The sequence below is a fragment of the Clarias gariepinus genome, chromosome 3 (assembly GCF_024256425.1).
Source record: "Clarias gariepinus isolate MV-2021 ecotype Netherlands chromosome 3, CGAR_prim_01v2, whole genome shotgun sequence".
Taxonomy (NCBI): Eukaryota; Metazoa; Chordata; class Actinopteri; order Siluriformes; family Clariidae; genus Clarias; species Clarias gariepinus.
In genome coordinates, this window is record NC_071102.1 from 26,772,068 (window position 1) to 26,787,454 (window position 15,387).

General features: G+C 41.7%; 1 protein-coding gene across 5 annotated transcripts in view; it reads left to right on the forward strand.

The window, feature by feature from the left end:
* The window catches only part of macf1a (microtubule actin crosslinking factor 1a), a 189,597-nt gene that overhangs the window by 3,640 nt on the left and 170,570 nt on the right, over positions 1–15,387 (forward strand). Inside the window, exon 1 of one of the 5 annotated variants that reach the window (XM_053491903.1) lies at positions 4,871–5,324. The exons of the other annotated variants lie outside the window; for them this stretch is intronic. Coding sequence (XP_053347878.1) covers positions 5,231–5,324 — 94 coding nt within the window. The 5' untranslated portion in view covers positions 4,871–5,230. Of the gene's footprint in view, positions 1–4,870; positions 5,325–15,387 lie in introns of those variants that run through there. 5 annotated transcript variants of the gene reach the window in all.

The window sequence follows — 15,387 nt, forward strand, 5'->3', positions numbered from 1 at the left end:
TCCCAAAGACTACAGGTTCCCAGACCACATCCTGGTAGACTTTGTGGTGCTAGATGGAACCTTGTTTCTAGCAGTGTATGCATTTATAGGAGTGTACAGTATAGCCGTATGGATAGATGAATAATGTTTACAGGAAAGGGTCAGGTTGGTGTACCAAATGAGCTTTTTCTTACATTTATAGTCTCAATATAGAGAGGTTTTTTATCGAAGTGGATATTTCATTAACAGCTGTTGGAATTTGAAAAAGACATCTAATAGGTCTCCGGCCTGTCTTAAAAATGAATAATACATGTGGATACCTTAGTGTTTGGGCAGTTTCCTGCTAATGCCTGTGGACTGTGGCTGCCAGGAAGTGCACGGTGATGTTGATGATTAGGCTGACGATGACTTACAGCTGTGATAGGGTTTCACTATAAGTAAGGATCACAGTGTTTGTATGTATTGCTGGTAAACTACTTCTTGATGAGTTGGCAACTTTGAATAGCTCTGAACTCTTGCCTTGTGACACCCTGTCAGTGGATATTAATGCATAATAACCGCTATGTGGTAATCATTAGACAGACTCTGCATCCTGTGAGCAGCAAATATCGGTTTATTTATTGCTTTTTCTATCCATTACATTATTTCACTGTGCTATTGTTTCGATATCACTGTGGTGACATCATGACCAAAGAATGGAGACATGGCCAACATTAAGGAAATCTTGACAAGCTTTAGTAGTAAAAGAGCAGAGGGTGCTGGGTTTATGCCTGAGTCACTATTCATGTTTAATCATTGTATGTTCTATTTTGTCTGACCATGTTGTGTGTAATGTGTGTCTGGCTGATGGATTCAGAGGAACAGTGGGCCATGAGTAATATCCGCTGGCAGAGCATGCAACACTGCTGGAGAGTGTTTCAAATCTGCTTTAGTGCTTATGGCTTTTCTGTATCTTCTGTATCTTCGCCTTGCACCTCCAGGGTCCGGGTTCAAATCCCGGCCAGGCTCGATTCCTGTCTCTGTGTGCATGGAGTTTGCATGTTCTCCCCGTGCTTGGTGGGTTTCCACCGGGTACTCCGGTTTCCTCCCACAGTCCAAAGATATGCAGGTTAGGCTAGTTGGCGCTCCCAAATTGCCCGTAGTGTGTGAATGGTGTGTATATGTGTGTGCCCTGTGATTAATTGGCACCCTGTCCAGGGTGTACCCTGCCTCGTGCCCTAAGTCTTCTGGTATAGGCTCCAGGTCCCCGCGACTCTGAATACAGGATAAAGCAGTATAGAAGATGAGTGAGTGTTAGATCCTTTCTTTTCTGCACAGTGCACCACACAAGATGTTTAAAGGTGTGCTGTGGTATCCGGCATTAGGACGCAAGCTGCTTGTTTTTTCCAGCGCATCCAACAAATGCTTGATCAGACTGAGATCTGGAGAATTTAGAGGCCAAGTCAACACCTTGATCTCTTTATGTCCATCGAAGCATTCCTGAATCATTTTAGTATTGTTGCAATGTGCATTATCCGTCAGAAAGAGCCCACTGCCATTAAGAAATACAATTGCCATGGTCTGTAGAAGGTTTAGGTAGGTGGTATGTTTAAAAATGGCAGAACCCAAGGTTTCCCAGCAGAACATTGCTCAGAGAACATTGCTCAGAGCACCCTGCCTCTTCTTCCCATAGTGATGATCAAGTCATCCAACCATCACAATTTTGTTTTTGTCACGTCTCTTCGAAGTTTCTCCAACTTTCTTTTCTATAGTAATTGAACATATATGACAGAGATCCTGGATTGAGGTTAAGATAAAAAAAAAATGCTGCAGTATTCCGTTAAGTAGATTTCTGGTAAGAGCTTCCATCTCTGCTAGTAACGGGTCACTGTCCTCAATGCTGTTAACTTCTGGGCTTTAAGTGTGTTTTAGGTCATTGCACTCTCTCTCGACAATGGAGAAGGAATTAAACTAGGTACAGATACAAAATGTCTGAAAGTAACTGTTCTCGTTTTGTAGTTGAACTAGAGATGATCAGGATTCACCAGCACGTATACATTCTGGCACATCAGCAAATAAGCAAATAGTAACCTACTCTTTCCGGTATTAGAATTGGAAGAGACGTGTATTGCAGCAGTGGCTGTTTTAATGCTGTATTTCTGACTACAGCTGTTTGTTTTGCCCTTCGATGGAGTTGCTTTTATAATTTGTATTTTTAAGGCATTCTAAAAAAAAAACCCTACGATTTAAGACTTGTGTAGCTGTGCTATGAGGAAAGAAAATTCCTGGAAGGAAGTAACTTTCATTGTACCGTAACTGCTAAATTGTGACTTTTTAGTCTAATCTATGATCCGCTTTAACAGTCAGAATGCCCATGTTTTATTCATGCTGCAGGGTAATGTGATGAATAACTTTTCCTCACATTACACGAATATATCTTACATACTGTATGTACTAGCATTTGCCAAATTTTATGCAGACAAATTAAAATATTTACCCATTTATACAGAAACATGTTTACTTACTTACCTATACTTGGCCTTTCTTTGGCCACTAGATGGCACAATGTGTGGCTTATTGGAACAAAAGCTTTGGCTAAATCACAAACCATTGTACAGAATTCAGTGTGTAAAAACAGATAAACACAGTACTGATTTTTAAATGATTTATTTATGTATTTTTTTTTAATGATCTGGATGAATTTAAACCAGTGATTGTAAACAACCATCAATTTTTATACCATTGCAGAGGAACACAATTTTTGGTGTTCACTAAGGTGGGCTAAACTTACAGTTAAACCAGGCCTTTTGATTGTGCAGAATAAAACAACATAGTAATGAGAGTAAACACTCCCTTTATTTCTTCTATATTATCCCCTACTACACTAATGCACTTACCCAGCGTTTCACTAGTGTTTGGTGGAAAGTACAACAGAGCCATGATTGGACCACCTGCTTCACGTCTGAAACGCTGGCCTCCCAGGAACTCCTTTAAAGCCCCAAACATGTGGTAATGGCTTGTAGCAAGGGCAGGACTGTATGGGGGATGTGGTAATAATTCCTAGCTGAGTTCCTGCAATGTGCAAGTTGTGTTTGTGGAGGATTGTGTGTACGATTGTGTTTGTTACGCAAGTTGCCGTCTGACACTTCAGGTGGTTTACTTGCTGAATGTCATTCTGATTTAAACCTTTATTTTCAGAGATTTCATCACAGTTCCCGGGTTGACTCGAACACCCCTCATAGATATTTCAAACTGTGCACGGTGGCACAGCGGTTCACACATTTGCTTGGCACCTTCAAGGTTTGGGTTTCGATTGTCATCGGGTCTGAGTGCATTTTCTGCTTTGTGGGCTTCCGTTGTGTACTCTGGGTTTCATCACATTTCAACATGTGTTGAAGGGTCATTCATGTTTCTGAATTACATGTCATGAATTTGTGTGGGTTGGCACACCATCCACTGTGTCCCCTGATCTCACTGGGATAGGCGCTAAACCTGCCACAACCCTATACTACATAAGTGGTATGGTTAATGAATGAACGATTTTTCATTCATGCATTTTCTATACCGCTCTGTACAGGGTCGTGTGGGCGAAGACAGGGTCTGTTAGAAGACTTAGGGCACGAAGCATGGTACCCACCAAGCATGGGGAGAACATGCAAACTCCATGACCCAAAAGCAGGAATCAAACCTGGACCCTGGAGATGTTAGGCGACCACTACACCACCATGTCACCTGATTGAATAACCATTTTAACCAATAACCATTTAAATTATATATCACTTTATCACCATAACAAAGCTGTTGTGTCTGGTTCCTCTTAGGTTCCATCGTTGTCCTGGGCTTACTTATTAGGGACAATCTGATCATTTTGATTTATACATATTTCCACACTTATTTAAATATTTTTTGCCATGCAGCAATTGTTAAAAGTTCAATATACATAAAACTGATTAGAATTGAATAAAGTTGGCACGGTGGCTTAGTGGTTATGACTGTCCTCTAGGTTCTGGGTTTGATTCCCGCCTCAGGTCTGTGTGGATGGACGTCGTGCTTGGTGGGTTTCCACTGGTTACCTCCCACAGTCCAAAAACATGAGATAATTGCCGCTCCCATATTGCCTGTAGTGTGTGGATGAGTGTGTGTGTGCCTTGCGATGGATTTGCACCCCATCCAGGGTGTACCCTGCCTCATGCCAAGTCTCCTGGGATAGGCCCCAGGCCCCCTGCGACCCTGTATACAGGACAAGGCGGTATAGACGATGAGTGTGAGTTGTTGAATAAAAAATAATAATAATAACTGTAATAATAATATACTGTTGTGTATTGGCACATCTGTTACATACATATAATTCTTATATTATATTCTTATATACATTTTATATTGAGGGAGACAGACAGACAGACAGACAGAAGGAGGGAGGAAGAGAATAAGAGAGGGAGTTAAAAGGGAAGTAAGGAATGGAAGTGGGAAGCACCCTGGTTGGTTATGCGCTTGAGTAGGGTGCGGTTTAGGACATGGCTCTGTCAGACCAGGACACGTCATCGGAAGTGGAGCGCGCTCACGTGTTCGGGGCTGCGCTGCTCCTGTTTCACCAGCGGGGGGCGACACAGGCTGAGCTTTATCACACTCTCGCCCGGGATTCGCGCTGTTTGAAATGGAACGGAGGAAGCAGGAACTGCGGGAAGGATAGAGCGAGATCTCGAGATCTCGCTGTTTGCACTGGAAGAAAAGGGGAGGATGGTCGGACACAAGCGAGAATAAATAGAAGCGGCCATTACACTGAGCACACAACACACACACACACACACCGGTCAGGAGCGGGATGTGATTACACTGTGGAGCAGAAAGACGGACAGCCCACTTCGAGCGAGCACCTCCCCAATCACACACACACACACATATACAAATCCAATTCGCCGGCTCGGACGCTGGAGAAAGCCTCGGATCAGCAGCCGTGCGCCGTCAGAATATGGATTTCAATAAAGGCGTCTTTATTATAAGGATTATCCGTGATTTAATTTAAAAGATGTAATTTCAGCATTAAAAAAAGATCTATATGCATACATATATTTCTATACGTGTATAATTTCCAGGAATCGCACACATAACGCTTTAGGTTAAAGGAAGCACATCCGATATCTGAACCCCGGCCGGATGAGAGCTGAACCCCAGGCTGGACAGATTTAAAGCCGCGCCGGACTGAGCGCTTCCCCGGAGCGCCGGCTCTCTCTGGCGGATTAACGCTACTGCTATAGCGGGGCTCCAGGACGCCATGGCCGGCTTCGTCCCGGGTTTACTGCCCGCGAATCATTCACAGGAGAAAGAGTTCGCCAAAGCGTACGAGGATGTCCTGGAGAGATATAAAGGTAAAAATGGTTTACACACACACACACACACACACACACACACACACGTAATACCTGTGTAAATATGCACAGGGACAGAGCCGGAGCATGTGATTATGCGGTGTCAAAAACCGGATTGTTTTGGGTTTTAAGGTGGAACTTCATAAACACTCAGCATCTCTAAAAATATCACTGTGGATTGTTTATTTTTGCATCATTGATCAACTTTCATCATTTTAGCAAATAAAGCCTTAATTTACACCCAGGTTACAGAAGAATAAAACTTTATTTATTTAATAATAATAATAATAAGGGTAAAGGGTTCGATTCCCGCCTCTGGTCTGTGTGTGTGGAGTTTGCATGTTCTCCACATGCTGTTTTCTCCCATGCATAGGATAGGTTAAGTGGCATTCCCAAACTGCATTGTGGTTAGCACCGTGGTCTCGCACCACCAGGGTCTGGGTTCGAGAACCACCTGGGGTTTGTGTATGCATGGAGTTTGCGTTTTCTCTGTCTGTGCTCGGTTGGTTTCCTCCTTTGCCGGATAACTTAACTGGTGTTCCCAAATTGTGTAGTGGTTGCCCTGGCACCTCCAGGGTCCGGGTTCGATTCCCGCCTTGGGTCGGTGTGTGCATAAAGTTTAGATTTTCCCTTTCATGCAGGCTTGGTTAAATGGCGTTCCCAAGTTGTGTATTGGTTCGCACTGTGACCTCTCACCACCATGGTGTGGGTTCGAGTCCCACCACAGAGTCTGTGTGCGTCAAGTTTGCATGTTCTCCCCATGATTGGTAGGTTTCCTCCCATGCAGGCTCGGTTAATTGTCATTCCCAGATTGCCTGTAGTGTGTGAATAAGCATGTGCAAGTCTGCAATGGATTCGTACCACGTCCAGGGTGTACACCGCCTTGTGGCCTAAGTCACCAAGGATAGGCTGAAGTCCCCCTGCGACCCTGTATATAGAATAAGACAGTATAGACGACGAGTGACTGAGTGATCCTATGTGTCCTGTTTTGCTTCTTTGTGATTGCTGTCAACGGCTGAGCTCTTGAGTCTATGTATTTGTTAAATAATAGTAAGGGCTTTAAAAATGAATAGCTATACTGAAATGAATAGCTTTGAAGGAACTAAAAGAGGAAGGGAGGGAGAGAGAGAAGAGCATCTGTAATGCAGCCCTGATGAAAAGGGACTCTTTTAATTATTGATTGATCTCAATGAAATCCGAGTCGATATGAGGGGGCAGCTGGTCATCTGGGACAAGTGAAATGGTGGTATATGGGTATATTCTTCTATTTTAAACGTCGTATGTGAACATTTTTCAGGAATACGGTCATAATAATACTATTTTGAAAGTCTTTGGACTGTTCTGCACTGAATCTCTGTGGTTGTAAATCTATCTCAGGGCTATCTATACGGCTTACATTACATCTCTATCAAATCATTAAGCACTTAGTGGGATCATAAAACCGTACCGTGGTGAGTGGAGGCCATGTATGAGCAACAGTAATATCTCTGCTATACTTTATTAACCTTTAGGGACAACAGATGCAAATTAGCCAGTGTTACCACATTTCTAAAAAGCAATTATAATATAGCTGCCAGGGGTGTTTTTATTCTGATGGATGAATGGATGAAGTTCAGACCCTGCGATTGAAGGCTCCTAAAGCTAATCTTTGCACAATGCTTTGTGTTACACAGTCATACTTAAACAGTAACATGTTGACATTGTGTTTCATTTACGTGACTTTTCCAAATCCCCGTGTGTAACGTTAGAATTATGCAATCGACCTTCTCATGACTAAAGGCTTAACGCTGAAGGAGCCACTTTAATCCACACCGCCCGAGCGGTGTAGTTTACCTGGCCCTCTCCTGTTTACACTACTTTGGTCCAGTGTTTGGAGTGAGTTCTCACATCTAAACCGTTGATCCACTTCATCATCAGCTCGGGGGGAGGGTTTATACTTTTTAAATTTATAAGATAAAAAAAAAAAGTTTTTTTTTTGTACTTGGCTGAGCGCTGAGACATCACTTAGTTCAAATAGAAGGAAGCATGTGATACAAGTTTAAATAATTCAAGGACTTGAGTTGTTTTCCCAACACGCAGGGAGCTGACGTGAGTTAAGAACAATGGCAGGATATCTAAAAGAGTCTGGGTGCCGCAAACGAAGGAAAAGAGACGGTCATGAGATTCAGAAAGAGAGACGCACACTCACAGAGGAAACATTGATACAGAGACCAACATGGCCTTCAGGTAGTGACCAAGAAAGTTCTTGATGTTCTTATATCCTGATATCCCGAGGTCCGGCTGGTGAAGAGTGACTCAGGGTTTATCAACAACAACAAGTACATCATGTATCAGATAGAAAACTTACTTTGATTATGGATAAAAGAAAAGATTAATAAAAACAACAACACAGTTTTATATAGCCAAAAGTACACTTCACATGCTTCTTTTTTTACACTAGAGTTCTAAAATTAATCTAATCTAATCTAATCTAATCTAATCTAAGCTTAAACTACATGAAATATAACTACAGTTTCATGCATCAAACCACATACAGTTTATACACCATACTGTTCATCACACAACCCTCATTTATTTGTTATCTGACCTCCCAGATTGATTTTCTCCAACTTTAAAGATGGAAAGGTGGAAGTTATGCTAATAGGAATATAGTTCTGTTTTGCAGTTCAGGTTAAAACCATGTTGGGTTTGTGTTAATAAAGGGAATGACCAGGGACCACCTGATATGATTGATTATCACAAAGTGCTGATTTAATTTATTTAGTGATTTTTTTTATTTTATTTTATAAATATCCCTTATTTTCTCAATATTACCCTTTTTACATGATTTTTTTACAGAGTACTCAGTACTCTGTGTTGCCTGCAGTGTGTTGAATAGTTTCGAGCGCACCACCCATAGGATTATAGAGGATTGGCAAAATGTCACCACCTTAAATTCAAATATACACTATATTGCCAAAAGTATTGAACTTGAGTAACATCCGATTCTTAATTCAATCCATAGGGTTTATTATGATGTTGGCCCCGCCCCCTTTGCAGCTATAACAGCTTCATTCTTTTGGAAGGGCTTTCCACAAGGTTGGTATGTCTATGGGAATTTTTGACCATTCTTTCAGAAGTGCATTTGTGAGTTTAGACACTGATGTCGGATGAGAAGGCCTTCCACAAGGTTGGTATGTCTATGGGAATTTTTGACCATTCTTTCAGAAGTGCATTTGTGAGTTTAGACACTGATGTCGGATGAGAAGGCCTGGCTCGCGGATCTATGCTCTAATTCATCCCAAAGGTGTTCTATCGGGTTGACATCCGTGTCTTTATGGACCTTGCTTTGTGGAACTGGTCTGGGGCTGTTTTTTAAGAGTTGGGCTCGACCCTGTACTTCCAGTGAAAGGAACTCTTAATGCTTAAGCATACCAAGAACCGGAATGTTTGTGCTCTTTGACTTTATACTATGATGTCATAGCGAAGGTGCGAATCTAACATCTTTGGAATCTTCAGTGAAATTCCTGAAGTTTAAAGGAAGTGTGGGTTGAAACCCGCCTGGGTTGTATCTGTGAACACTACAACTATGTTTCGCATGCTGGTTAATGGTAAACCTTTTCCCACACACTGTTAAAATGTTCTTTGCCCTAAAAGCACTACCACACACACATGCAGAAAAAAAAATAAGAACAAAAGTCAGGAAAAGGTTGTAGTGTGAACACCCTGATGCACATTGCTTTCTATCATTGTATTCTAGCAGAGAACGCTTGTTTGGTTTCTAAATTCTGTTAGCAAGCATCTCACCGTACCTACTGTACGACTATGTCTGCTTTTGATGCAGCTCTTACTGTTCGGTATAGTTTTGACGGTTGATGTGGAAAGCCCCGAGCGGTTCGTGTTCTCGAATTCGCCTCTGGTTTCGAGTGGAAACTTGAGCTGGAAGTGCTGAAGGAGACCAGCCATCATTCCTGCATTATTTTGTTTCTACGTGGCCTATTTTCCTTCATTCCACTTGCCTCCCATGACAGAATTCAGCACTGTTTGCCTTGACCTTTTCTCCATTTCCCTGTCTGTCCTGCCACATCGTTACAGCACTTCTGTCCTCACTTCCTGTTTGACCAGCAGGTTCCAGCAGGAAAAGAAAACGCTCACTGAGCAGGAACGGACCGTACGTCTCTCATTTACATCCACTTGCTTTCTATACATACTAATCCAAATAAAGTCAAATCGGAATAAATCATTCCAGTATCATGTAACGTGAAGACCAGCTGTTTTACAGTGCCTGTACCTTGCTTTGACTTAGTTGTCTCGTTATTTAAGTTTCATCTTTGTCAGTCTTACTCAGATCCTTACACCTGCCCATTTTTCCAGCTTTTTTGAGAATAGACCGTTCACACTGTATATCCCACACCCTGACATGTGCCGCTGTAACGACATAAACAATGTTAAAGTTGATTGGTGTACTGTATGTATATTTTCTTGGGTTTATGTGCCTAATTCTCTGATTCTCTAAGTGTTTAGGGAGGACGCACAGCTGTAGATTCAGCTGAGAGGACTTGTATAACAAATCTCCTGCTGCGTCTTAAAGAACAAGTGTAAGTGCTGCTCCAGCTAAACGTTCGCTGGAAGGTTAAACGGTTTCAGCCTAACCACTTTTATCCAGAATCTGCATCGCGCGCGTGAAATGTACATTTTCACATGGATTCGTGTACTGAAAATAGAAAACAAAAACCTCTCAGCTGTATTTCTCCAGGAGGCACAGTGGGCACGGATACTGTACATGCTCCCCAGTTTGAGCAGAAGCCGAATTTTTTGTCTTTGTGGAGTTTTCGGCGTGTCCCGGGTTCTTAGGTTTCCTAAAAAAAAAAAAAAAAGAGAAAAACGCCACGCCAGTTGGTTTTTAGCAGTAAATGTCAGTGTGTGTGGTGCCCGCAGATGGCACCTCATGCCCTGTGTTTTGGTCATCGGCTCTGAATCCACCACCACTCTGACTAGGATAAAGAAATTACTGGAGAGTGAAAGGAAAGAAAGAACAGCGTTGGTAGGAATTTCTTTTATGTGCATTTTTTTTGTTTTTATGAAATTTAGCAAGCCTCCATTTGCCTTTCAAGATTTGTCAGCTTTGACATCATTGGATTTTCATTTTTTTTTTTCAGTACAAGGAAAATCCTCGTCTATGGAAAATCGAACAGATGCATGGCTTTAGTGCATCAGTGCGTTTGGATTCTGCAGTACAACACCTCAGTGTGTATCTTGAGGAGAATCGATAGTAAGGCTCCAGATTGGAGAGACGTTGACCTCAGTGCTCCACTCTTGCACTGCGGTAGCAAGCCTCTTACAGATATTATATAAACACGCACATCCCTAGCTCCATTCTTGGTGGAGTTTGCTGTCTCTGCACTGTACCGGACAGAATATTTCAGGAGGTATGGAAAACAAGATGAGCACTATGTGGCCAGAAATGAGAGTGTGGAGACATCAGGGGTCGAGGTTCGGAGAGGACAGACGAGGACTGAGAGAAGCACGTGAAGTGTTAATGAATAAATCATGCAGTGTGTGTTAAAGGCGCTGGATGCTAAAGGCTACAGGGGCATTGATTTTGATAAATGCACCAGAAACCTCAACCAATCCATACACACCACCACCACCACTATCCGAACGCTCCAACTTCACTTTCCATACAATAGAAACTGATCTTCAGCAGGCTTGAAATATTCCCGCTCATTCTTTATCATCCATGATGAGTATTAATGAAGGAGAAGGTGTGTTTGTACATGGCGTCACATGGCATTCCCCAGCTGAAACACCAAGGTTGTATTATGACATTTCCTCATCCTCTGTGCCATCAAGCTGTGGGAAGCACCTGTGTGTTTCGGGATGGAAATCCGCACCGGCCGGTTCATCCTCTACTGCTGTGGATGAAAGACAGCCTTTGTGTCTGTTTGTGTTGGAATCGGTTTTGTTTGTTAAAGCTGGGGACAAATCCATCCAGATGTCATTCTGACATCACATCCAACTGTCTCCGTTCTTGGGGAAGTGACTGATTTAGAGATTGCCGTTTATAGAGAGCGGAAGTAGGGTAAAGAGATACCAGAACTCCCTTATCATCCGTTATGTGTCGATAAGGTGTGGGGAAGTACTCTGGAATTGATTTTGAGTATATTGTGTAACTTATGTTACACAATATAAAAGTTCAGTATGAAAAAAGTTCAGTATGAAAAGTTCAGAATGTTGATCAATTATTTAAACATTCACCACCAACTAGTTAAGGTGAATTAGTGCATAATGCACTTATGGCGTCACAGAACTTCTGGCTTAGTGGTTAACATGGTAACCTTCTCACCTGCAGGGTTAGGGGTTTGCATCTGGTTTAAATCTGGTCTGTGTGCGTGGAGTTTGCAGGGTCTCCCCGAGCTTGGTGGACTTTCTCCAGTTAATCCGGTTTCCTCCCACAGTCCAAAGATCTACATTGTAGACTGATTTAGTGTTTCCAAATTACCTTTAGTACAGGATTGGGTGTGTGTGTGTAATTTTGCCCCGTGGATGGTTGGCACCCCCATCCTGGATGTACTCTGCCTTGTGCCAGGAGTTTCCTGGGATAGACTCCAGGCTTCCATCGACCCTACACGGGATAAGCGGTATAGATGAGTGATGAATGGTCGTGTCGCTTAGCGTTTTGGCTCAACCGTGAATCAGAGAGACAAAATGTTTATAAAGGCCAAGATAAGAAGTTGTTCAAGGCTGCGTCACAAAAAGAGAACAACTTGGAATTTCCATTCGACTTTTTTTTTTTTTTGAATCGCATATATGATTTATGAGTTTTGCAACTCACTTTATGAAAGGTCATGCATGTACACTAGTAATGTTACTGGGTGGAGAGAAATTAAGGAAACAGTTAATAACAAAAGAATATTTTAAACAATTTCTGTTTTGAAGAATAAAGCATTTATATTAAAAAACGCTTTGAATTACAAGTAGATTAAGTCGCTTCATTTTTTGAGCATGACAATTTTCGATTCAGTGTGATTCTGTAGCGTTAATGTTTATTGCCTGATTTTGTCCTGGTTTTAAGCATTTACTTACTAAAAATATCGAATAAATGCTAAAAATTGCTGTAATTTGTATTCTTGGTTGCTTAAATGACATGTCTTATACAAAGGGTTAATCCTTTTCTTCTCCCAATCTTCCGCTTCACGATCCAGCCCAGTAGATGGCGGTATTACAGAAACTGCCCATAAAGTCAAAAGAAGAAGAACAACAAACACTCTCACAAAATGCGAGTATTTGTAACAGACTGACGCAGATTGTATTGTTAATAAAGTCAAATTTTAGACTGATTAACATTTGTAAGTTTAACTGAATAATAATAATAATTTTAAAAAAAGCGAATCTGCTTTCAAAAGGTTAAATAGATTCAATTGTACAGCTCTAGTCATCCTGTGCGGTCTTTTAATTGGTGGGTTTTAGATGAGTGAGATTTTGATCTAAAATTCTCACGCTGTCTGAGTTTCTCTGGTCACTCGGACGCCAGCGAGAGTTTCATATGAAGTGCTGATTTCAGCGCGAGACCAAAGAGTTCCTTTGAGGTGTAATTTTAGTCTGTGACAGAAAAATCAGGCCAAAAAATGTTCAGTAAATTTGAGCCCTGGAAGGCTCGGTTAAAAAAAAATAAATAAATGTGAATAATGAGCCCGTATTCCCTGTTCTTATAATGAGCCAAAGTGTCTTGATGGAGTATTTCCAAAGAGCAGCATGCGCTTCTCGGATGAAAGAAAGGAGTGACGTAGATCCGTGATTGAGGTGCTATCTGATCTCGCTCACTTACTGAACACAACAGGCCCTACAGTACAGTTTCACAGTGAGATCCCTCACCTATTACTGTTTTGGGCTTCAGTTGACCTTTACTTGTCCCGGCCTTTTCTCAAGGACGGCACTGTTGGCTATTAACAGCTTTGTTTTTGGTATATACTTAGAAAGTGCCAGAGATCTTGTGTAAACCAGCCTGAAGAGTATGCCTCGTTATCACTGTGTTGGATCTGTGTCGGAGATCTTCCTCACCTTGCGGAGTCTCCTGTCCCACTCAGCACATTGTCCTGCTGCTGTTCGTGCTTTCTGGCTGTAATGCTCCAGTGAAGAGCTGTGCTGAGTGCTTCCTATACGTTCTGTTTCACTCGTGGTATTTTCTTTTTTTTTTTTTTAACAAGACAAATGTTTTTAGGCTGCACTGCAGTATCTGCTGCCGATCTTTCGGCAGTCTAGCTCAGCTCTTTGAATTAATGACCGGGTGCCAAGACATCACATCGTCATCACCTTCAGTAATATTCACACTCAGTTGTTTAGCGTCACAATCATCCGTTATTTCTTTCTTGAGAATCTGAAGGTGAGAAACATTACTGGTACGCCAACCATTCCTCTCCCGCTACTTGTGTTGTGTCTGGAAGTCTATACATGTTCCTGCTACTCCTCTTCCTCTCCCTTCCCGCTCTTTTAGTAGGTCAGTAGTTTCCAGGCGTGGAAATCTGGAACATCGTTAACGAGCTTTAAGCCTAATTGCGATGCCTGAACTTGTCAGATCAGGAGACCTGTCTGCACAAAGTCAATTATACAACTTGGTTTTGCTTTTTCATTATCAGGGTAACGATGCCTTGCAGGACTGAAATGTCTTGTGTGATTTAAACGTCTCGTACGTCATGGTCATATTTTTGTTGTCTTTCCGCACAACTTGAGTGCGCTTTCCAGTTCATTTCTTCAAGCTGTGTGAAAGGAATAACAATCATGCGGTCTTTATGCATGCTCAGCGTCCAGCTGGTCACTTTTCCGTTCCTTTTGTCAGATATTCTCTGGCCGAGGACAGAAGAAAATAAACCCAGAGGGAAGAGGCCCAGGGCTGGGGACTTGGACAACTGTGTGCTTTGCATCAATAGTTCTGACGTTTTTTTTATTTATTTATTTTTTTATATGTATATATTTTCTGTATTTGGATTAATGCGATTATAAAGCATTTCTACTACTTTGTTACTACTTTTCTTATTTAAATAGTGTCTATTCAAATAATGTTTCAAGGTGGGGTCAAATTCTTTACAAACAGCACTCAAGTTGCATTTTAAGTGCTTGAAGGATTTGATGTGAACAGAGAAATGGATGCAGTGCAACAGAAGGTGAAATTTGACATCTTTAAATGGCAAAAACATCTTGTTTTTTTGTGTTGGTGAAGTCTTAAACAAGTCAGTTAGATTTTTTTCTTCCTAACATGACCTCATATAAGCAAAAGCCCTCCCCTGGGTTATTGCTCAGCTCTGCTGGTTATTTGGCAGGGGCGTGGCTCTGCAGGTGCTCATTTGCATAGATACTGAAACAGCGTGTTAGAAAGAGGAGTTATAGGAAAGATAAAAGTTATTAAAGCTCCAGTATTAACACACACACACACGCACACACACACACGCACACACACACACACACACACTCCTTGGGGGATGTCTGAGACCTGTATTAACTTGTTAAAGAAATAGTAAAATGTGATATCTTTAAGCAAAAAATAACTCCAAAGGATGAATCGTATAAATTGTATATTATGTTGAAAAAGTTCCACTATATGGGATCCACTTATAAATCCTTTATCCTACATATATATCGAGAGAGAGGTTCAAGTCAAGCCCGGACTTTTGATTGTGCAGAATAACAGAACATGAAAGTAAAAATTCCCAGTATTTCTCTATATGATCCCCTGCTACACTAATGCACTTATCCCAGTGTTTCACTTGTGCTTGGATACCATCAAGATAGAAAGTGCTCCCAGTACACCCGGAGCCATGGTCGGTCTGTTTACTTCACATCTGAAGCACTGGCCTCCCAGGAACTCCTTTAATGGCCTAAACCTGTGAAAAAGGCTTGGAGTGAGGTCAGGACTATAGGTAGGATGTGGTAATAACTCTCAGGCAAGTTTCTATAATATACAAGCGGTGTTGGTGAAGGATTGTGTGTACAGTTCCTATAGACAGATGCATTTTTTACAGAAATTGGTGACAGATTATCCATTAATTTTCAAAAATCAGGAGGTCCATCTACTGAATGTTCATGGGAA